Raw genomic sequence first — 22252 nt, 5'->3', positions numbered from 1 at the left:
TCCCGTAGAGGGGTGGCAATGCGAAAGAGTTCAGGCATGAAGCTGCGGTGGTGCGATGCCAGACCGAGCAGCTTCGGAATATCTGTGTGAGTGCACACGGAAACTGGCCACCTCCGAGTGAGCTTAATCTTCCCGCAATTTCGTTCGATTCCCCCTGAAGAAACATACAATCCTAAGACGCTGATTGTTTACATGAAGAATGATCACGTTGCGCATTCACAGACCACTGCCTTCCGTGTAATAGCACGTCGTTCGTGCAAATAACTATCTGTCCCTCATTGCCTTGCCAAGGTGATCGGCCTGTCGGTGAAGTTTGGAAGATGCGTTCATGAGGCCAGAGGAAACGCACGTGCTGCAGTCCGTGGCCCTACTATCAGGTAAGGCAACCAAAAGCAAGCATTGCTTTGGGGAACATGCGCAGGTGGTCAAGTGGATGAGGGCAACAGCACAAGTCCCCAAGTAACAGGGTCACCTGCGTTTTCAGGCTTAGCAGCACCAACGTTCCTAATTGGATGAGAGGAGCCACTTTGTAGTGAACAGTGCTAGCAACTCCCACTACTTATCGGTCCTTTGTATCCCTCTATAAGTGCACACCCGATGAATCCACGCTACGCTCGGCGCATTGCCCTTGAATTCACCTTAAAGTGCCAGAAAAACAGTCCATTATTTCCATACCGGGGCCAGTCCTAAAGGAGGAAGAGCAGTGATAATTCTTCGGATGCGGGCACCTTGCAGGCCAACGCCTCGATTATACTGCCAGTCTCGGCCAGCCCGACCTTCGGTAGCTGCGGCACACTCTTAGCCTGATGACCTCATTTCCTGTCCAAAGTGGCTTGATTTATTTCTAATAACGCACTATTTGTATTCTCTATGCTGGTACTCAGATACTCAAGCTGGACCTCTACAGGTCCAATTTGAGAACCATTGTGGTGCTGGTGCACTACAACTTCCCCCCTTCCCGAAATTTAGCGGCCGTCCGGCGCTGTTCGCCAGTTGACGAGGTATTCGTCTTGCTCAGCTTCGCCGCTCACATCCAGAATATAGTTCACTTCGTAACTGTCGGTAGGGTTGCCTTGGCCACCCCTAATCTGTAGCTAGGCCACTGCCGCTGCCTAGCTTGCACCACTTGGGAGGTCGTTGAGGAGGAGCTGAAACGGCCTTCTCCACCATTCCCGAGTCCTGCTGCACCAAAGCTGTTGTAGGCCTCCTCAGCCTGGGATTCCTATCATTCCACTTCTGTAGGCGTACCTCGATGTGTTATCCCACGGACAAGTCGCAACGCCGAGCATTTGCGTACGTACGCAGTCTGTCTGCCCGATAGTACCACTCCATTCCAAAAGCTCTCAGCCAGTCGAGCCCCAGAAATAAATAATACGATGGTGCAGCCACCAAGAAAACATTGCAAGCTCTATCTGCCGCCATTCCAGTTTACTTCTCGTACTACTCGGTCTTCTCATACCGCTGGCCCATATGCCACGTATTCGTCAATCAACGCTCGTCTAAGGGTGAACAACGCTCCGCGCACTATGAACTGCCAAAGGTGGGCAAAGCTCTAAACCTAATGAAGCTGCAGAACGCAGTCCCGCAATCCGTACGCTTGATATTGCTGGCTCACCTATACGGCACCACACTCCGTGATCTGACGGAGTACGAAACAGTCTCGAACGTCGTGACCTCAGGACGAGCCCTGCTGGCACGTGCGTAGTACGCCTAACAAAGGCGTCTCACCTATGCAGTACAGTGGTCCGTGTTCTGGCGGAGTATAATCGGCCCCTACCTAGGGGTGAACTCGTCTCAGACATGCGTAATAGCTTGCCCCTTCTTCGTGCTCAATGGCGTCAGCACACCGCCCATGCCCGCATACTGATTATCTAGTAGGCAACCGGCTTACCACCTCTCCGACTCGCTGACGCTCTATGCAGGGGACAATTAGGACTGGCTTAATGAGCCAGTACCGCCAGCGGCATCCCCTATTCCTGGGTATGACTGTATGCCCTCTAGTTAGTACCTGGCAGGGGAACAGCTCACAGGTAAGATGGACGTCTAGAGGGGAATGATGGAACTGTCCTAGGAGGAGAGGGCCCTCTCGACGTTCCTACAGACGCAAGACGAAAACGGGAGCGCAATGTACGGCTTCATAGTATGCATCGAGAAGAGCTTCGTCCAGATAAGGATGGAGCAGGATAAGTGGGGTAGCAAACTCATGGGGTACCTTGCAAGCCAATCCCTACGGTGCTGGACACATTTACAAAAAGCTACAGACTTGGGAAATGGGGAACTGGTGAAACAACTGCTACGTGAAAGATTTTGTAGTGAGATGACTAGAAGAGAGGTGATGGCCGAATTAGCTAACTTTCCGAGGACAGGGAATCACGCTGGTGAATGCGGTTTACTGCCATAGTAGAGCGCGGGGTAGCGATTAGGCAAGCAAACTTGGCAGTCCTCTAGTGCACTGGATTTTTTAGAGAGGTGTCCCTCGCTATTACACACTGCCGACGGATGCAGCATCCAACGTGGGAGGAGCCTACGACAGCTATGCGCCGCTACCTCGAGGCCAAACAGGCTGTACGGGAGTGCTTGGACAGAAGTGCACGGATACGCAACGCATGGAGTCCGCAGGCGGGATTTCTGGGGGTTTATGGGGTCTCGTAAGGGCCAGGCTAGCGGAGATTTGTCTGAGAGGAGACGCATAGCTTGCTGTTAGTAAGGGAAGCGGCCACCTAGCATGGGCATCTGCAAGTCGGAGGGAGCGTGCCAAGCGCACAGAGGGAACGTGTAGGAAGTATGGAGGTACGGGGTACTGTACTAGAGATTACCCAACACCTGGTCGATCGAGGATTGAGACAGGATTGAGACAAGGGGAGGCCAAGACGAAAGCCAACACGCCCCAGTGCGGGGGCAACTGAACGTTTCAACGGAAGAGCCTAGGCGTAGAAGGGAAAGAAAGTTCTAGGCTGCATACGCATGGTAAGGTACTGATGTGCGGAGTAGTGACCGGACCTAACGCCATTCCAGGCTCCCCAAAGTGGGGGAAGAAGGTGCTCGGCATGGGGAATTGAGAAAGTACAGGAGCTGAGGAAGCAAGGACATCGCTTCAACCATCGGCTGAACAGTGCGAACCAGCGCCTACATTGGCAAGAAGCGAGGAGAAAGCGCAAGTAATTGGGGACAGCAGTGAAGAGCAACCTAAGATGAATGAGGGAAGCAGCAGGGCCGAAGACGGTAATGTCGTACTGCAGTAGTGGCGGAAAATGTGTGAGCGCGCGGAGAATGGAGAAAGAGGCGTGTTGTGTAGTGTGGAAGCAACAGCCCTACTTCGTTTTGATGTGACTGGGAGCCCCTGTAAGGCGCTGTTAGAAACCGGAGAGTCGTGAAGCTTCATTAGTCGTATCGTAGTGGAACGGCTACAGTTAGAGGGGCGACGGCTCCCCACAGAGTAAATATTCGATGCGGCTAATGGTGATCAGCTGCGTATTGACTTGACTATGTGGCGGAGATGTGAGCGTTCCTCGGGAGATTTCCTTGTGGGCCCTATTCCGCATAACCTGCTTTTGTGGCTTGGCTGGCTCACTCATCATGATGTTGCATGGGATTTCCAGTTTGATAATCTGCGAACGCATGTGAACGGCTGATGGTGCAAGCCTCCTGCAGTAAGAACAAATGAAGGAGAAAACAAAGAGGGACGGCTGGCGGAGTCGCGACAAAGAATCAACTTTTCAAAGTATGGTGTTAGAGAACGGCTAGAAAGAAAAGACGGCCAAGATGGGAAAAATTTCAAGGAATGGGGCGGCCGATGAAATTCAGGAGGGGGGGAAGCTGTAATGGGCACGCACTACAATGGTACTCAAATTGGACCACTATCCTGCAGAGATAGCGAAAATAATCTGCTATTAAAAATACGTCAAGGAACATGAACAGGAGATAAGGCTATCTGGTCAAGAGAGCGCTGCAGCTACCCCGGATCTGGGACTCGCTGTAGGACGTCCCGCCATAGCCAAGAAATTGACCTACAAGGAGTCAGCATGATGATTATTATTTTTGCTCTTCCTCCCTTAGGTGGATTAGACCCGGAACCGAATGAGAGGTTGTTCTTTGATGTCTTAAGGTTATTTTAAGGGTGGAGCCCTGAGTGTAGCGTTTGCTTATCGAGTGTGTACATAAATAGCTATATAGGACCGAAAAGCTGAGAGCGCTGCTCACGGTGGCCTGCAGCACCACTGCGTATCCGGCACTCTAGGTAAGCGGAAAGAGTTTTGCTGTACGGAAGAATTTAAGTCAAGCCTGAGTTGGAGCTACGAGACAATATTAGTTGCTATTTGGCCCCATAAGGTGGGCAGCAGCACTTCGAATAGCCAGATAACGTCTACTAGTAGATGCCTAAAAGGGTTTGGCGCACTACAGGTGTTCCCAAGTCTGCGACTGTGGGAATGCAAGGCTATCTTATGTGTAGTGCACGGGCAGTACGATGGATCTCTGGTGTGACCTCTAGAGGCCTCGTATCATGAAAAGAAACAAGTACTATGGAATACTTCAGAGATTAGGACACCACTAGATAGATAAGCAGCTTAATAGAACCAGAGCGCTTGCCAGCCGGCACCAGCTTGGGGCTGGGTGTAAGGCTGTTGCTCTGACTCTGCCACTGTCCCTCAATTCTACTACTCAGGGGGTTTTGGCCCCAACAGTAATACCAACTCGAATGTATAATGGCTATTTATGTTGTCAAGTAGAGGATTTAGCAGGAATCATGGATTTTAGTAGCTGGTTATAGAGTGTGCACTGAATCTGCATTGCTTAGGGGACATACGTAGTAACGGCGAAGGCCAGCTGTTCACTACGTGATGCCCGTCGTCGGGATGCTGTGGGATCAAAAAGCTCAGCCGATTCCGGCAAAAAACATTTGAGTAGTCGAATACTTCGTCGATCCGGTGCGTTGGGAACCTTGTTTCACCTTGAACCTTCTGTACATGCTACAACCCTTGCCAGTTCTCTTGTCCATCACCGGATTGTGTCCGAATGCGCTAGTTGACGATTGAACCTTCTCTCTTCTTAGCAATTCGCCTGCTTGCCGCTCTACTTCCTCTTCAAGATGTGGGGGTAACGTGTACATTGAAACTAAGCTTGACGCTGCTCCCGGAAAAGGAGATCGGTGCAGTGCATTGGGCGTCCAGCGGATTGCCTGCCTAGTGCACCTCGGGTGGCTATAGGCATGCTTCGAATCCTATGGTAGCTACTTCAAGAGCCATATGTAGGCCTAAATACCTATGTAGTGCACAAGTTTGTCTTCCTATGAGCAAAAGCCCCTGAGTTCAATTCCAAACCAACGAAAACGAATTGTTTGCCCACAGAGCCCGATGCGTAGTGCGCAGTTTACCCACTGGAAAAATATATTTAATAACTGTGTTGGCGGCCGCCAGCTTGGCTGGTTTCCGTATTACTTCCCAGTAATTATGCGATCTCTTACATTTGTCGTTTTAATTTGTTTTTCAATTTATTTTCATATTTGTCGCCCTTCGGCGGTATTCGCGGGCCCCACAGTAGCGCGCCTCAGAGTGTATGTGTATATCGTCACGTCCCCTGTCTTCCATCCGCGAGGCGTCGTCGCAGAGACTGCACTGGAGTATGCTTGTGAGTTGCGTTTCTTCGCCGTAGCTTCAGATATACGATCCCCATCGCAGCAGCCGGTGTCAAGTAACGCTAGCACCCCATGACCATTAATACGAATTTGGGTAGATACAAAGTTAACTCGAGGCAGATCTGCAGGCGTGGCTTCACCTCCTTCAGCCCAACACTGCGCCTCCCGATGATTGGGATCCACGGCGTGGGAGCTACGGCGTTACCCCAAAAAGCTTGGCTTGCTCCTCTGGTGTCTCTGCTGGAAGCCTTGCATCAAGAGTCCCTTATCTCGTTGCATGCATCTACAACGTCGAATGATGCGACTTTGCTTAATGGAGGGGGAACTAAGGGGCGGTGGGCTTTGCCAGGCTGATGGAGTGCTTACGTGGAAGTGGCTTTTTTCTCTTTGCTGCGTAGGCACTCCATCAGCTTGGCAACGTCCACCGCCCCCTATTCCTTCTTCACGGCCCAGCCAGTTACCGATTGCTTCTCTCCGGGGGACAGCCGGGCAAATATCCATTTGTATAGAAGTTCTGGCTTCATTGGTGAACTCCTGTTTACCAAGGACTGATACTTCTCGACGCAGCGCTCTATCAATAGCTTCCCTCGTTAAAGTTTTCTCAAATTTGCCACAGCTATTCTCTTAACCTGGGAATAAATGCATATTGTAGCAAGGCTTTAATACTTTGGATCTGCTCGGGAAAGTGGTGCCTTTGTCTAGAAGTAGCTGCAAAAAGGCGTGCCAAGAACGAATGTGCCAACACCATCTGTAGCCCAGTGGGCGCAATCTAGAGACCGAGATAAAACTCCAGAGAAGCAAGGAGCTCCTCCACTGCCCCCGCACCGCGGCTTCAGTAATGTGTGGATGGTCTGCACAGGCAGAAGCATTCTCCATGAGCCTTTTTGCTGGAAAAAGGTTATCAACTCGGTGGGATGCAGATATTGAGCTAATGCCAGCGCTGCAAGGCTCCCAGGCGTTGGCCGCTTCCCCGCAAGAGTGCTGGGCCCGAACAATACTCATAAGGAAAAACGGGCGAGATTTTAACGGAGATTTTGAAAGTATCTGAAGATTCTTTTTGCCAGCATTTCCAAAGCACCTTCGACGCCAGGCAATGCTATGCACCAGCTCATATTGCTACAGGGATGCGACTTGCTCCTCGCACCCGTCTTGATGAAATATGCTGCGCTGAAAAAATGTACGAGAGTTCTCGATCTTCCGAGGACCGTCGTCAGTTGCAATCGTTCTTTTAGGTAAGAGTTCTCAAGAAGCAGAACTACCTCTTCAGTCCACAGATACCATGGCGCATCGGCCCAGGGCCTGGGACCGGGGGAGAATAGGCAGCATGAGATGAGTTGCACCACACGTCGTTGCAACTAATGCTGCGAGGCATCCCCACTTGCTAGCGCAGCCAAACCCCCTCTTGCAGTCTGCACTAACACTGCAGACAATTGTACTTTTGTTTGCGTGCTGGCTGCCTACTATGGCAAAGTAGGTGTTTGTGTACCAACTTCGGGCAAACCACAGTGGAGCGAGGCTTGCCCGAAGTTGGTACACACATGGTGCTTTAACCAGCTACAGCACACCCATTTTGCTTTCAATTCATCCATGCTAATGCGCACCAATAGCACATCCACGCTTCCCGGTGGTCCAAAAAAAGAATGTAAAATCGCAGCTTCACAACTTCACGCATTGCTTTCCGGGGGGCAGTTTTACATAGATGTTCCGAGCAACATTTTTGGATGGCTCCAGTTTTCCCCCATTACACAATTATAACGGGTTTTTCTTCGTTTCAGTCGTATGATGCGAGTTACTATTTCCCTTCATTTCAGTAATATGATGCGAGTTACTACTGCATTATCCTTTCAGCTTCCCATTGGTAACGAGAAGACTTGCACTCAGCCGGCGCGGATGAGTCAGGGCCGCAGAGAGTCGGCAGCCGAAGCTGCTGAAAGATGTGCGTGGCCGCGTTATCGCAGCTTGCCTATTTGCCTTTTTATTACTACTGGCTTAACTGAACACTGTATCAGTATCATGTGCGGACTCCCGTTTAACTGGAACAACCTGCGCTCAACAGGCTTCATTGCATTCACCCCAGGAGCCGGGCATGCCTTCCAGGCTTTACGGGGTATGAAACTGTGTGAAGGGCTGCAGAATATCGTATAGCAGCTGATAGCAGCTTTATGCGCCAGTTCCCGTGTGTAGATTTCCTACAGTTTAACGGTAGGTTCGTGCACCGTCGATAGGAAACGAGTGTCGTTGTCACGCTTCCTGCGGAGTTATTCAGAGATGTAAGGGAGAGAAATGCATGCTTTCCGCGTCGTCCACAAAAGCGCTTCAAAAACAGCAGCAACTACGCTGCCGGCTATTCGAAGGGCATATCCAGTTGGTATTTTGGCTGCAGAGACGAGAAAGGGAGGTCAGCCGTGTGCTAGGCGGTGGGCGGCCTCATTAGATCATTTGTCTACATTTCCTCCACAACGCGAGCGTCTGCATGGACATCAGCGGCGGAATTTCCAGCAGCAACCGCCTCAACCATTCGTTCAGGTCAAGTGCTTTCATGGAAGGGCGGAAGACAATCCCATGGCCTCGGTAGAGCCTGCAGAGCACCCGGACAATCTTGTGAGCTCAGGGCAGCCTTGTTCTCCGAACCAAAGCAGTGCACTTCCCACAAAAGATACGTGCGACCGACCCGTGTGCATGGAAAGGGCCAACAGCAACGCAGGCACCACGGCACATGCAGGTTTCCCCCAAACTGCAGATCCATTAGATTCCCCGTCATCAGAAGCTCTGAGAGAGACGCCTCGAACGTTTGGAAGGCGCCGAAGATCTATTAGGGTCCCATATAATGCAGCAGAGGTTAGTAGCGGCGGGAGCTTGCCTCCCGATAGAGAAGAGGGGGGAGTAAAACAGGTGCAAACGAGCAATGTTATTGTAGGCCGCCGTCGGGGCCGCGCTGCCCGCAGCTGTTTGAAGGCCGCAGCAGCCTGGCTTGAGGCTGTTTTGCCCCAAGTCTCTTCGGCAGATGCATCTAGGTATTCTGCTGTTGCGGCTGTTGCTATGCTGGCAAGGGGGGGACGAGTGGGCCGGTCTGCCTTCCCCTCTTGCGCAGCTTCCGCTCCTGATGCAGCACAGAAAGAAGCAGGATCATGGCAGAGACCATGCGAAGGTTTTCAAGGGGGGAAGACTGCACCTCTCCAAATTCAACGACCAGAGGCCTCGGACGGGGTAGCAGAAGCAAATCACGCGCCAGCGACGGCTGTAACGGCAGACCCAGCGGCAGAGGCAAGGGACGCACTTCAGTGCGCAGCAGCCCCTCCATCTATCGGTCGCCGTCAACGGAATAGAAGCTCTGTGGGCCATTTGGGGCCTCCAGGGACGCCAGATGTGGCGTCGGGGGGCGCAATGGATTTCCAGTTCCCCATCCTTTTTAATAAGGCTATTAAACGGCTGTTGAAGCCTCTCTTCCGCCGAACTGGGCAGCCTCGCCGACAAGCTTGTAGCCGCGCAGCTTCAGCTTCTACACCTGCACCTGCAGCTGCTCCAACTGCCGGTGCGGGGGCTGTTGCGGTGGGAGGGGCGCGCAACGTTCAAAGGCCCCGGCTTCCACCTAGGGTTTTGCTCCGGTCCTGGAGACCCCTCAGTAAGGCGCAGTCGATACTGGGACCGCGGCAGATCATGCATGCACGGCAGCAGCAAATGCAAACTGGGCAGCGGCAGTTGCTCCAAGAAGGCTCAGTCGTCAGCGAGCAGCAACGAGGGGCCGGAACAACGCAGCAGTTCCAGCAGCCAGTGCCGCAGCCGCAGCAGCAGCAGCAACAGCAGCAACACGAAGAGCGCGAGGCGGGTCCAGCTGCCGACTTGGCAACAACACAGGAGCAGGAGAATGCGGTGGGGCGCAGGGCTCTTGATGAAGGGGCACTACCAACAGATCATGCTGCGGGCCAGCCTGCTGCAGCCGTCATTTCAGGCGCTGCAGAGGGCTTCGAGAGCAAGGGTGGAAGGGAAGGTGAAGATGCGCCAAAGGACACCATGCCCAGTAGGGCGGATGCAGCTGCGCCGGACGTCGTACACGAGCAGAGGGGTGAGGTGCAGCAGCTACAGCAACAGGCGAAGGAGGTGCCCCAGAAGGAGACAGCTGCTAGGCCTTCTCCTGCAGAGCCAACAATGCCTCTGAAGAAGGCTGTGGGCAGGGGCTCCACACGTGGAGGCCCTGCACGTCGACCCCTCCCAATATGCTTCGTGCGGCAGCGCATTAGTACGCTCTACCGGCAGCTGTGCTCTCTCTTGGCTCCGCATTGCACCACCATCTCTGAGTGGACATATCGCAACGGGAATGTAGTGGTGACAGCTGGGTCTTTGCTGTCTCTAACGGCGACCCTGATGGCGGACATGCGGCTTCTTCGGACATTTAATCTGCTTGCAGGCTTCTGCTACTTCTCTTATAATTGGTCTCGACGGCCCCGCCTGACAGATGCAGCTCTGTGGAATGTGGTTTTTTTGGTCCTAAACACAGTGATGCTGTGGCGTGTACATACGGAGCATCGGGAGGTTTCGTTTAGCTCGGATGAACTTGACATATTTCAGAGATACTTCCTTCCTGCGGGGATGAGTCCGAGGCAGTTTCGTCGATTGCTCAGGCAAGGCAGTTGGCGGACCTTTCCGCAAGGTTATGTCTTGCAGCAGGAAGACAGCAGTTGCGAGACGCTGTGCTTTGTGGCGCGAGGGGCTGTCGAGATATCCCAAGGTGGAGAAGTAGTGGACACCTACAGAGGGGGAGAAACAGGAGCAGTCCTGGGTGTCGAGCCTTTTCTTTCGTATGTTGCTGACTTGAGGAGACTATCAGCGAAGCGTGTCAAGCACACGACTGCAAGCTCACCTGAGACGCTGGCAAGCCATGCGGACGAATCCCCTGAGGGGCTTCAGCGCCATCAGCAGACAGTGCCGGCCTTCGCAGTTGGGAAGGAACACCAACAAGCAACCTCTACAGACCAAAAGCAACAGCGGCAGCAGCAGCAGCAGCAGCCAAGCCGCACAAAGGAAGGCGGAGAAAGAACTTACAACGCGCATCTGATGGAGAATGCGGAGAGAGGTGCAGCCACTAACTCAAAAGCAGTGACGAATGCAGGTCAGGATGCTGATGCCAGCAAGCAGCAACACCAGATACCCCGAGAGAAACCGTCACAGACATCACCAACGCCATCATTGGAGTGTCCACGGCAAGGGGTCTCTACAAGAGCATTGCTATCGGCTGATGCTGGGTCTGACGGCACTTCGAATGGTGGACAAGAAAGCGTTTCGGGCACAAGCCTTGTTGCTGCAGCTGCTGAGGCTGCAGCAACTGCTGCTGCTGCTGTGCGCACAGCTGCAGCTACCGCCCTTCTAACCGAAACACCGCAAACAACTGAAGCGCATCTACCTGCGCGGGCCTCCGCAAAAGCGTCAACTGCCACCGCTCTTGTTCAAGGCGGGGTTTCCTCAGCTGCAGAAGGTGCACGGCACGTCGCCGAAGCTGCAGCAGCGGCGGCCTCAGCCGCAGTTGCAGCGGCAGCCGACGCAGCTAGCTTGACTGAGGCATCCCAATGCAGAAGGGCAGGCATGGAAAGGGGGATACAGCGACAGCAGCCGCTACGTGAGCGCTATTCGTCGTTTAAAGGAGAACCAGACGATGCGGACGGCCCACGGGAGGAGGAAACAGTTACGGCCCCCTCTACGGCCACCTGTATCACAGAGACGACCGTCTTTTGTTTAGATTTGAAAGAGTTAGCTGCCTTTGTGTTGCGAGAACCCGGGAATCTGGGGTTCCCCGTAGTTCAAGGGCTGACGACCTTGCTGGTTAACCGTTCACGTGCCCAAGCCGCTCGACTTGCCATTCTTAGCTATGACGCATTCTTAGCCGGTGTATTCGCTGACGGGGTTGTGCAGACTGGCGAACGGAAAATGCTGGAGGAGTTTCGCAGGAAACGCGCCATCAGCCAGGCCCAGCATGAACAGGCCCTTGCCCGTCTTGGCTGGACACCTGAGGAGTTCGAGAGAGGCTCCCAAGCAAGCACTGGCGTACTGTCGCGCATGGCCTTTGGATTGGGCTCTTTTCTGAGGGGCTCTCCTGAACCTCATGGGACCACTGACGGCAGCCTACAGCAGCTGCATCAAGGAAACACCTCCGGCAGGGCCCACAAGGATGGAGACGCGTTTCATAGTGTTCTGCCACCTCTGCTTGAAGACTGGGAGCTTGTCGAAGACGAGCGGGCTGTCCCGCCGCAGCCGGCGCCTGGAGACCGACTATCTACAACTGGTTCAACAAACACTGCAGAGACCCACAGCAGTAAGGATTGCTTTGGGGATGCTGTTTCCTATGCGTTTGAAGCAGAAGCTGCATCGTTCCATTAGGCAGTGAAGATGGCTTCATGGTAATTAGGTAGTAGAGCGGTGAAAATACCACATTCCTTGAGGGAATTAGAGGCCTAAAGGCCGTTGCTAGAGGGAACGGAAGTAACCGACGGGCACGGTACGCGCTAAGCCCGCGTCCAACTGCACTCGGAGTACCATTTTTTAGTCAGGGGCGAAGGTGTTGCAAGCTGAAAGTCGTGTTCGCCACTGAACATGGCTGAGCCACGTTTATCTTGCCGAAACTGTCAGTATTTTCTTGAAACGCATTTTGGCAGAGCTGCCGCTCAATGTGTTAGCTTTCAACCAGAGGTGTTCTTTTTTCCCTTATGATGACACGCAGGATCTATATATTCCCTTAGTGTGCTCCGCGCTTGTACCCTGCACTGTGCATTTTTCTCTGAAACATCGTACGGCAGTGCCTGCGCAACAGAAGATCACATGCGTTGTGGGACAGTCCTCCTTGTGCGCCCCTTTTGTTTACCTGTCAAGGACGGTAATGCAGAAGATAGTGCTTATCAGAGAGCCTAGAGAAGAGGCCAAACTGCGCAAGGGTCAAGGGGCACCTGGGATACCAAGACAGCAGAAGGATGTATTCTGAGCAGAGAACAGCAGAGAGATCAGCAGAGCAGAGCAGAGCAGAGCCGAGCAGAGAGATGTAGGCAGAGCTTCGTGCAGGTTTACTTTCCGCTGCATAGTTTAAGGCCCCCGAACGTGATTGTGGCAATTAGGTGCGCACAACTCCGGTCCTTTCATCAAAGACCAGGTGGGCGCTCAACGCCTCACGGGATATGCGTGAGTGTTGTAGAACTGACTTTTTATTGTGAAATACCCTCGCTCAACGCCTCAGAGGATTCGTGTGGGCATTGTACAATGGGCTTATTGTAATGAATTACATTGGCCTGCAAACTGGTGATTGGCTCCCTGGGCCTTCTAAAGTGTTCTGTAGGACAAATTGATTAGAGCTACCTTTCGGCCCCGTTCTTGAACGGTCATCTGTGCTTGTGAACAGGCGTTTGAATGCGTACCGTAGGGGGTGGCTCCAATACCTGCTTGCTTTGTTTGTGCGCGGGCAGTATCGGCGCAGCTGAAGTTTTATGCGTCATTGCAGCGCCACGGGTGTGCAGGTGACTCTGCAGTTGTGTGAGCTTATTCTCCAACGTTTTTGGCACTCCCTGGCCAGTTGAAAAAATGTTCCCGCGGCTATGCGCTTGTCGAGATCTTTGCAGAGGTCCCCATAGTGTTGTAAACACAGTGCATGGAACGATTCCGAAGTTAGTGTTACCCTTATACCCTCCAAGGAGTTGATACAATTCAGGAAACATTGAAGTAGCTGTGGTGGGGCAGCGCCAAACCCTTCAAGATGGTGCTTCTTAAAGCTGCCAACCCAGTATTACCGTCAACGTCGGTCCCGATGTTGCACAGAACCCTGCAGCGGCAACTCAAATGTCATATTGTATGCCTACAATTTATCTAGGAAAGCATGGACAACTAAACTGGCCTGGTGTGATGTACGGGCACCGGGGATCGAACCCGGGATCTGAGTGTTCGGCAGAGTTCAGAGCCACTAGACCATGCCCACCTGTGCAAATCCCCTATTATGATATTAACTTTTTGATGCTGTGGTGTAGCTCATATCCCATGGCTTCGTAGTTGGCTACCGGTGCTAGTTGCTAGAAGTGCTTGTCCTCTTTGCCTGTTTCCACTGCCATACGCTAGCGCTATCCTGGCGCAGTACACCCTAGGGATATTAAGGAAATTTTGAAAAGGCTTTCGGTCTTCATCTCACATTGTTGGTGGTTAAGCGCCTTTGCGATGTGCTACCTTGTAATGGCCCAACGAGGATTGCCAGATTATGGACGGTCGATTGCTAGCAGCGTGACACAACTAGTCTTTGACCCACAAATGGAACAGAGGAAGTGGGGGTGTAAAGATGGCCAAAAGCGAACATGCTGTGACTCAAAATTGTGTCCCCTTGACTGATATATTGGGTAAGACGCAAACTCTTTTTGGCTTTGGAGAGGGTCTTGCGTGGACTGCACCCTTCAACACAGGGAGGATGCCCTTGCAACAAATGCAATCCTGTGAGCTTGGATTATATGGAGAATTTCAAGCATTAACGGCTGTCAAGTTAAAGATTGAGGCAACGGCAGGATTCTGGCTAGCCACGGCAGCGAGCCGTCGGCCGTCAAACCAGCCAGATAGGTCAGAGACACTCGTCGACTGGCTGGACAGCCGTTCCTTTGAGGCACGGAACAAAACTTTTGTGTGTTGGAAATTTTAAGAATGTATTTTCCGAATTATTTTCATGTGACGTTTTCAGTCGAAAATAATCTGGGTTTGTGGCAGAGCGGAAAGCACCAAGAGGTCACTTTTGCAGGACGGTCCTGTCGAGATTGTGCGTCGCCCGGATAAACTCTCAATTCAATGCAATACATGACACATAAAGCGTGAACTCGCTTTTTAAATATGAACCCATTTTGGATTTTGCCAGACTCTGTGGGAAGCTAGCATCCTCACCGTTTTCCCGGGCGCACAGGCGGCACGTCGCCATAGTGGACCACAGCCGGATTCTTTCCCAAGCAGCTCGATCCAAAGCCGAAAGTTCCACGACAACCCCAGTACAGGTAAATCAGTCACCCATTTGACATTAAAGAAGCCGGAAGCACAGCTGAAACTCCAGCATCAATCGTAGTCATACTCGGTCCATGTGCTATCACCCTCGAAGCTGCCCTGGTGATTCAATAAAAACGAGCTTCACAGCGTTTAGAGCTCATTCAAGATTAAATTCTAAATTCTCACGATCACGTGCAGTTCTTTGTCCCCTTCCGGCTTCGGAAATGCATACAAATTGTCTGCTTACGCCGAGCACACTTGCACGGTCATTAGTGGCGGTTCATAAAGTATTCTTCTCCAAAGGAGTCTTTTTGTTGGCTTCTCGCTGCCTCGTAGGCAATATTTTTGTAATTTCTCAACCTTAGTCCCCATAGAAACGCGCATGCTTCTTGTGGAAGCCCTCTACGGCACCAGTGCACTTCATGAATGCTATCTCCTATGCCACGTACGCGACTTTTAAGCGCTTCTGTGCAGCTATTGCGAAATCGTAGCTTGTTTGCCTTGATGTTTTGCACTCAGGTTCAAGTCTCATCGTTATAACTGATCTCTTCTTTGACAGCAAGATGATGCAAGACAATCGTGAATCGATGTGGGTGAACAAGTCCATTTATTGGGTTGGGCCCCCACCTCACCAGGTGCTGATATCTCGGAGCATCGCTGAACGCTTGCAATATGTGCACTCTCTGGATCAGTACCGCTTCTCTCTCCTGAACCGCACACTACACATGGAATTATCGCACTTAGAAACGCAGATGCTTGCACTGGGAAGACTTCACAGGCAACAGAAACGGCATAGCGGGATGCAATCTCAGGTGCTAGTTCCTAACGACAGCCGCTCACCACAGCTTTCCTCATTCAAGGCGATGCCTGAACCCCTCAATGCAGCTGAAAGACGACTGGAAATCCAAAGCAAGCTAGACTGCCTCCAGGAGCTGCTGCTTGAAATGGAAACCCAAAGTCAAAGAGTGGACGAGCAGTACCACGCCTTGGCTGTAGAACTGCACATTGCCGGAAATCACACGCGTCCCTTAGACGAGCGGGGAGCAGCAAGGATGGATGCGCGCCTCAACGAGATCCGAGCTGTCCTTCGAAAGAAGAATGACGAGCATGAGTCAGTTATTGAAATGAACAATGTGGGGAATTTCATAGCCAGCATCGTGAGCCACTTCCTACCTTCTACCCCAGATACTGTCGTTGAAGTGCGCAGCAAGAAGGAGGCGGATGCGTTTCTGTATAATATCGGGCCCATCGAAAAATTTAGAGACAACCGATTGAAGGAGGCTGCTAAGAGCCAGCAGAACACCCCAACAATATGAATTTTCGTGCAACCACAAAATCCAACACTGCACACAGGCACCGATATGCACAGGTACGACACTAATGATCGTAATACAGTTACCATTGCAAACCCTCGGCAAAATTTTGGCTTCTACAGTTAATTCAGTCAAGTGGAAGCAGGTTAATGCGAGGCTTAGTAAGCAGGCGTTCCAGCCGACGGTGACTAGAGGCGTTCGTGGACTTTTTAGGCAACATAAAAGGGTGGCTGGGAGCCACTGCTTACAAACACCGGGGAGCAAACCATACCGAGTAGCAGCTTAGCGCACGCAAATGCAATAGATGCGCATCGTCGCTGGTACGTGTCAGGGAAGCATATTCGCTGCTCCTTTTGCAATTTGCACGAGGCATTTCCATCAACTCCCTCACTTCACCTGGTCTGGATCGTTCGATTACGATGCCCTCCATTGCTGCTACTCATCGGAAGATATTCCCTGCTCTCGTTGCAATTTGGACATGCCGTCGCCTCCTTCAGAATTTGCTCGGTGTGCCTTGCTTGAACAAACTGAACTGAAGTGCAGTGGCTTGCTTCCAGACCCGTGCGGAATACATCAAGCATACGCTTCCCTCCACCCGTTACGCAAGTAACACGAAGAGGGGATTTGGAAAGCATTGGAGAACCTATTGAGGGTGCATCGATTGCGAACGGGGGCCCCTAAGGCAAAGGAGAGGAGTTACATAAGAGGATGCAGCGTACACATGGACATAACAAAGGCCGCCCAAAAGTTTCCCTGTTGAGAAGAGATGGACAACAGGAGTTAGAGGGACCCATATACGTCGCCATGAGTTAGGGACGCGCCTACATTTCATACTTCCGCATCACCTTCAACAATCCAACAGAATATTGGTCTCAGTAACTCTCTCAGCTCCACAAAAGAGCCACACGCATACCTTCAATTCTGACCTGTCATGACACTGGCGCAACTTACATAATGAGAACGCTGCGCAGGCGCATCTTTCTGAAGAGGGTAACTCTTACGAATAATGGCTCCCTGTTGAATCTGCCAAATCAAAGAAATGGGCTTATTAGCCTCCGACACGGGGGCAATATGCATATGCGCATACGTACTGATTCGATCCGGCGAAAAATACCAACGTACGGCTCAGCTGCGAATCATGCTATATGCAAGGGGAAAAAGCGGTTGCCGCGACAGCTCTAAGCGTTACGCTGGGCTTTGGGCTTCTTGCATTTCGTATTGTAGGCTGTAGGCTTCTTCTGCCAGTTCCGTTGCATAAGAGGTTAGCCAAATATGGCAGACAGAATTTTACACTATTCAAGAATTGCCGTTTGGGGCGTGTGCCTAGTGTATTCTCTGTTGCCAACAACAAGACGAGGAATCGTAGTGCACGTTGCCGGGCGCAAGCGACTCACGTACACGAGGTGACGCTAGCCAGCAACAGAGACAAGAAAATGAAGCTTAATCATACGAATAGAGTAGAACATAAAGATACCAAGAAGAATGATGGAGTTAGCAGGATAAAGCCCCGACGTTTCCTTCCCCACGAGGTGTTTAGGGCTGCGGCCCGAGCAGCGTAGCACTTGAGGGTCTCGGAGCTCCGAAAAGCTCACCCTTATTCCTCTTTTGTATATTATTTTTCAACAGTTTACAAAATGCATGTATTTTGTTAAGGCTAGTGTCTCTGGGGGACATAAGAGGGGCTGCTGCGAGGTCACTGGGCCCCCCGTCGAATGCAAACACTTTGAGTGTCTGGACACATAGAGCGGTGTACGGGGAAAATGATTCATCTATGCCATGTGTTCGTATAAAAGTACCCGTTTTCCATTTTTCGAGACACGGGAGTGATCGGGTTAAGTCTTTTTTTGGGCCTGAACCCGAGTCCTGCAGCAGGCGTCCGCCCACGACACACATGCAACGAGTTCCTTTTGGCAGTGCACAGACAAACCATGAATCCTGAACATATCACATTTCGATTCCATGTACCCTGGTTGCCGCAACTGGCTCTCCAACTGGCGGCCATAGGCTCCGTGTTGAGCCACTTTGCGTGCTGCTGCAACTTCATACGTTTAACAGTTTAGGTCATTCATCGGCTATTGTTTGATTGCTTTTGGTCTGCGGAGTTTCGCGATTAGCGCTGAGAGCTCTTTCCGGGAAGCATCCGCGGTTTGCGGACTAGGCATTGGGGAGATGCAGCAACAAGGGGGTGGGAAGCGCATGGCGGCTGCGGCCGACTCTCCAGCGCGTCAGGTGTTGGATTCCCCAGATGGTAACTCCAAAGATGAACAGCCACATGAACAATCAGAGGCGCTGGCAGACCGCGTCTGCACGGCCCCGAGCGCAGGCGATTTTCGGCTGGTTGAGGAGCCCCCAGAGTTCTTCTTGGCTGCAAACCCCTCCACCAAGCAGTTAGAGGCATTTAGAGCCTTCACGGAAAGTGCTAGGGCGGCTAGAAATGAGTTCCTAAGGGGTATGAAGGCCTCTGACATTGGTGCAGGGGCAGCTGGGGACTCCTCATGCACTCGCAGCAAGTCCGCCTTCCTCAGCCGCACAGTCAGCCGGCATGGCAGGGGCAGGGAGGTGCATCCCCCAGCTAAGGCATTATCATCTGCGCATATTAACTCTCCAGAAAATGCTTCCGCAACCTCCGATGCGGAAGCTTCAACATCAGCACCAGATGACGCTTATCCGGAGGTGCCCGAGTTAGCTGGTAGCACTCGCCTGCTGCGCTACCTGCAAGGTTTTGATTACGATGCCACAGCCGCCAACAACGCCTATCGACGCCACATGAAGTGGAGAGAAGAAATGAGTCTTAATTCGGACAAGAGGAGAACAGTTGTGGTACGTGCAACTCGAGAACCAAACGTTTAAGGCTTGGCTTGTCGTCCTTTACTTGTCTCCTACCATCTGAATTGTAAACGAATGAATTTGCTCTTCTTCTAGTTGCTTTTGTTTTCGTGGGTGTTAGTATCTCGGCCTTCGTTTCTTTTCGTTCTGCGGTTGCTTCTGAAGGAATCAATGCTGTTGCCCATGAGACCTGAGGCCTCCCCGAAGCATGCAGAAGTCACCCGGTTTTTTTCCACCAATCCCGTGCTGCGCCGTGACGGGGGAAGAGGCCCTAGCTTGGACGCTTGTGCCGCAGCTGCTGCTGCAGCCAGTGCACCGGGGGGGGGAAACAGTTTGTTGCAAGCCCTTAGTGACAAGGCGTTAGATTCGGTGATTCTAGATAAACAAGGGAACATAATTTCAATAGAGCGGCCAGGTCAGACTGCTTATTCCTATCAGCAGTAACTGAGTTTGTGAACCAGAAAAGGCTGTTTCTCACCCAATGCTTCGATATGTGACGGACAGATATGGACGTAGGGACGGATAGAGGGAGCAGGGATAGAGAAGGCCAACTGTTGGCGTCCATTTTGGTGGTGGCGTCCAGCTGTGTTTCTCTTTAAAGTTTGGTGTGAATTTAGCGGTCGTCTACAAGGAGCGGCCTGCGGATGATTTGCGCGTTTCGGATGGGGAGCGGTTTTTTCAATCCGCGGGCTGCGTGTGTGCAGGACTGCTTGATGTAAACGGTTTGTTTTCGGCGGTTTCGGAAGAAGAGTTTTTGGGGTGGCATTCGGATATTTTGGAGTTTCGTTGCATGCTTCTTGACGTGTAGGTTTGGGACGATCTCGAAAGAATCCGCACGCTTAGTGGCTTTCGTCAGTTGACACTGTGCGGAGCGAATTGCAGTTAACTGGGCCAACACAGGCAGTGGAGTAATGAAGCTTACTGAGCAAGATGGACTTCATGTTTAAACCCCTTACTCTTGTGTTGTGGATGCAGGTTGTCTCGCAAGTTTAACAGAATGGTCCGTGTAACTGCAGTTGTCGACTTGCAGGGCCTCTCGACGCGGATTTTGAACCGGCGAGCTCTCAAGTGGGGAGATGGATTCCGAATTCAACTGTGGCGATTTTTGGAAAGTGTTTAGATGTGTGTATGTTTATATGCATGGACTTATTAATATCTGCATATACGTTCTGCTTACAAGTATTCCTTGTATCTGGGCCGCTTTGCTTCATGCACCATTACTTTTTCTTGCGATCTTTTTCAGTTTGCTGAGAAGGACAATTAGTTCTGCGAGTGAAAACTACCCGGAATCCATTGGCACGATGTACTTCATCAACACTCCCCGCACGTTTTCGACTCTCTGGTCTGCCATCCGCGGATGGCTAAGGGAGAGGACTATCAACAAGATCAAGCTCTTGAGTAAGTTGCAAGCCATGTAGAAGTTGCCTTCCGCCACTTCGTAGGATGATGCCTCTGGAGTCTAAAGTAAGATGGCGTATGACGCAAGCATTGTAGTTGGCACTCACTCGGTTGCAGGTGCTGAGTAGATCCTTAGTTTCTGTTGGTTGCTCACAGGCAGCGACGCGGAAAGTGTTCTAGTGAGGAACATTGGGGGTTACGCGCTGCCTCCCTCTCTGGGTGGTATATGCACGTCTTCGTTGGCCGACGTCCCTCCACTGTGAGGCGATGCATGCGTCTGCGCCGTATGCGTTTGGTACCATGGATTAGCGTTTCTACAGAACAAGCAGCTTGAAATTCCGTTTCCCCGCAGGAGGCTAATAAACAATATGCATTCTTGAATGAGCCGATTCGCATTTTGTTCAAGTTTGAGGGATGGTTTGTATTGCCGCTGCAGAGATACAGACTTAGGCCCAGGAAGTGTGATTCTTAATGTGGGGGCCAGGCGGTGTAGCCAAGCTGTGGAGCTGGTACGCTCACCCTCCAGAACCTTAATGGGAGATATGCCTGTATTTTTCTCAGAAACAACTCAGGCGGTGCAGCAACTGCAGCAGTGCGTATGCCTTCTCTAGCTACAGTCTGACCACTAGACATTACACTGCACGTCAGGAACAGTGGAGTGATAGTTCCTGTAGTTCATGGGCACCATCGGACCGCCTGTGTTAACTTGAGCAGATCCCTCAAAAATCTGTTGTGCAATGGGCTTGGGTCGCGGAAGACTTTGATGTGGGGTTCAGCGCGATTTGGAGGTCTCAGGTAAGTTGGGAGGAAGGCCACCAGTGCAGACTTTGAAGGGGAACGGCATTTCGTGGTCTCTTGATGTACGCATCAAAATTTTGTCATTTTGGGGGTCGTGGAATTGCAATCCGGAAACGAGAACACCGCAAATACCCTCCCCGCAAGTGAGCTCCTCTATTCGGCTTCGGCATCATAAATCTTTTGGTATTGCATGCCTGGTCTCTTATTCGTGCAACTGCAGTCCGGAAACGAGAGCATTCTTGAGGAGCACCGCAAATACCCACCCCGCAAGTGAGCTGCTCTAATCGGCTTCGACATCATGACACCCCTTCTATCTGTGTTGCATTGCTTCCAGAACGCTTGTCGAGTGCTAACCTTAGTTGCCGTTTACCCATTGCTGCTGAAAATTAGCATTTACGCATTCTCTATTCACGCCATCCAAAATTGGTGGATGTGTCAGGCGAGTGAGCGGCGTTGTTAGCGCGGAACAAGAGGGCACTTTGATCCTCTCCTTTGATAACTCTTGGGGACTAATATCCTCTCGGCGTGTCCGGTATAAGGTAAGGCGAGCTACTAACTGTTCGCTCTACTTTTAATCTGAGTTTGAATTTTTTAGTAAGCAAGAACAGGAGCTGTCGGGTGCTGAAGTTTTACCGGCAAGCTTTGCCAACGAACAAGAAGCACGCTAAATGAATATCTGCGCCTAACGCTATTTCTTATCCGTCCTGCAGATCGAAGTCGTGCAAGCATCAGACGCAGTCCCATTGCACAGTTGCGCAGAAGCTGCGAACGTCGTATGAGGGAGGTGCGTGTGCACGTTGTGACGGTGTAGAAGTGCATGGGCCCGCTCTTTATGGAGAGGCATGACAGGGCCAAACCCGCAACGTGAAGTGCCCTTTCTGGAGAGCCTGTACATTTTATAATCTGCACTAGTCATATGCGAGCTTCTCTAGAACGCATACGCTCTTTTGATTAGGCTTCAACTCCCGGCCAGTCCGTTGCCTTCATATGAAGGCTTCCATACTTTGACGCATATGTAACTCCGAACTTTCTTCCTTTAAGGCGGCGCCTTTCATTCGCTCATGCCAATTAATGATTATTGAAGTAGATGATCTATTGCTGCTCTTATGAGTTTGCGGCAATTGCCAGTTTGTAAACTGTCTATTCTACACATTTCTAGGACAGAGCATCCAAATGTGGACCAAATATACAGGCGAATAGTACGCATTGATCGTGCTGTTGTGACGGCCAGCTGTGCGCGATGCGAATATTCTAGCATTTTCGTTTGAAGCTCTCGAGTTGCATTTGATGTGCATGGAAAAGG

The 22252-nt window shown here is 51.5% G+C and overlaps 3 protein-coding genes across 3 annotated transcripts; all 3 read left to right on the top strand.

Annotated features, from left to right (window-relative positions):
* Positions 1-8194: 8194 nt before the first annotated feature.
* Positions 8195-12001, top strand: EAH_00006420 (hypothetical protein, conserved; the record flags this gene model as incomplete). The annotated part of the gene is made up of 1 exon (XM_013392502.1): positions 8195-12001. One exon carries the CDS (start codon positions 8195-8197, stop codon positions 11999-12001), a length of 3807 nt encoding a protein of 1268 aa, XP_013247956.1.
* A 2705-nt stretch (positions 12002-14706) lies between these two features.
* On the top strand, positions 14707-15930 carry EAH_00006410 (hypothetical protein, conserved; the record flags this gene model as incomplete). Its single annotated transcript, XM_013392501.1, has 2 exons — positions 14707-14734; positions 15134-15930. The coding sequence occupies 2 exons, from the start codon at positions 14707-14709 to the stop codon at positions 15928-15930; spliced, it is 825 nt and encodes a 274-aa protein (XP_013247955.1).
* Positions 15931-18096: 2166 nt separating this feature from the next.
* Positions 18097-21728, top strand: EAH_00006400 (hypothetical protein, conserved; the record flags this gene model as incomplete). The annotated part of the gene is made up of 11 exons (XM_013392500.1): positions 18097-18747; positions 18919-19122; positions 19337-19557; positions 19729-19821; positions 19997-20151; positions 20308-20410; positions 20588-20660; positions 20928-21011; positions 21170-21219; positions 21389-21488; positions 21660-21728. 11 exons carry the CDS (start codon positions 18097-18099, stop codon positions 21726-21728), a joined length of 1803 nt encoding a protein of 600 aa, XP_013247954.1.
* Between the last annotated feature and the right edge of the window lie 524 nt (positions 21729-22252).

This window comes from Eimeria acervulina, genomic scaffold (genome assembly GCF_000499425.1).
Source record: "Eimeria acervulina Houghton genomic scaffold, Eah_scaff28, whole genome shotgun sequence".
Lineage (NCBI taxonomy): Eukaryota > Apicomplexa > Conoidasida > Eucoccidiorida > Eimeriidae > Eimeria > Eimeria acervulina.
Note: the sequence above shows the minus strand (reverse complement) of the source record. Positions and strands in the feature narration are given on the sequence as shown.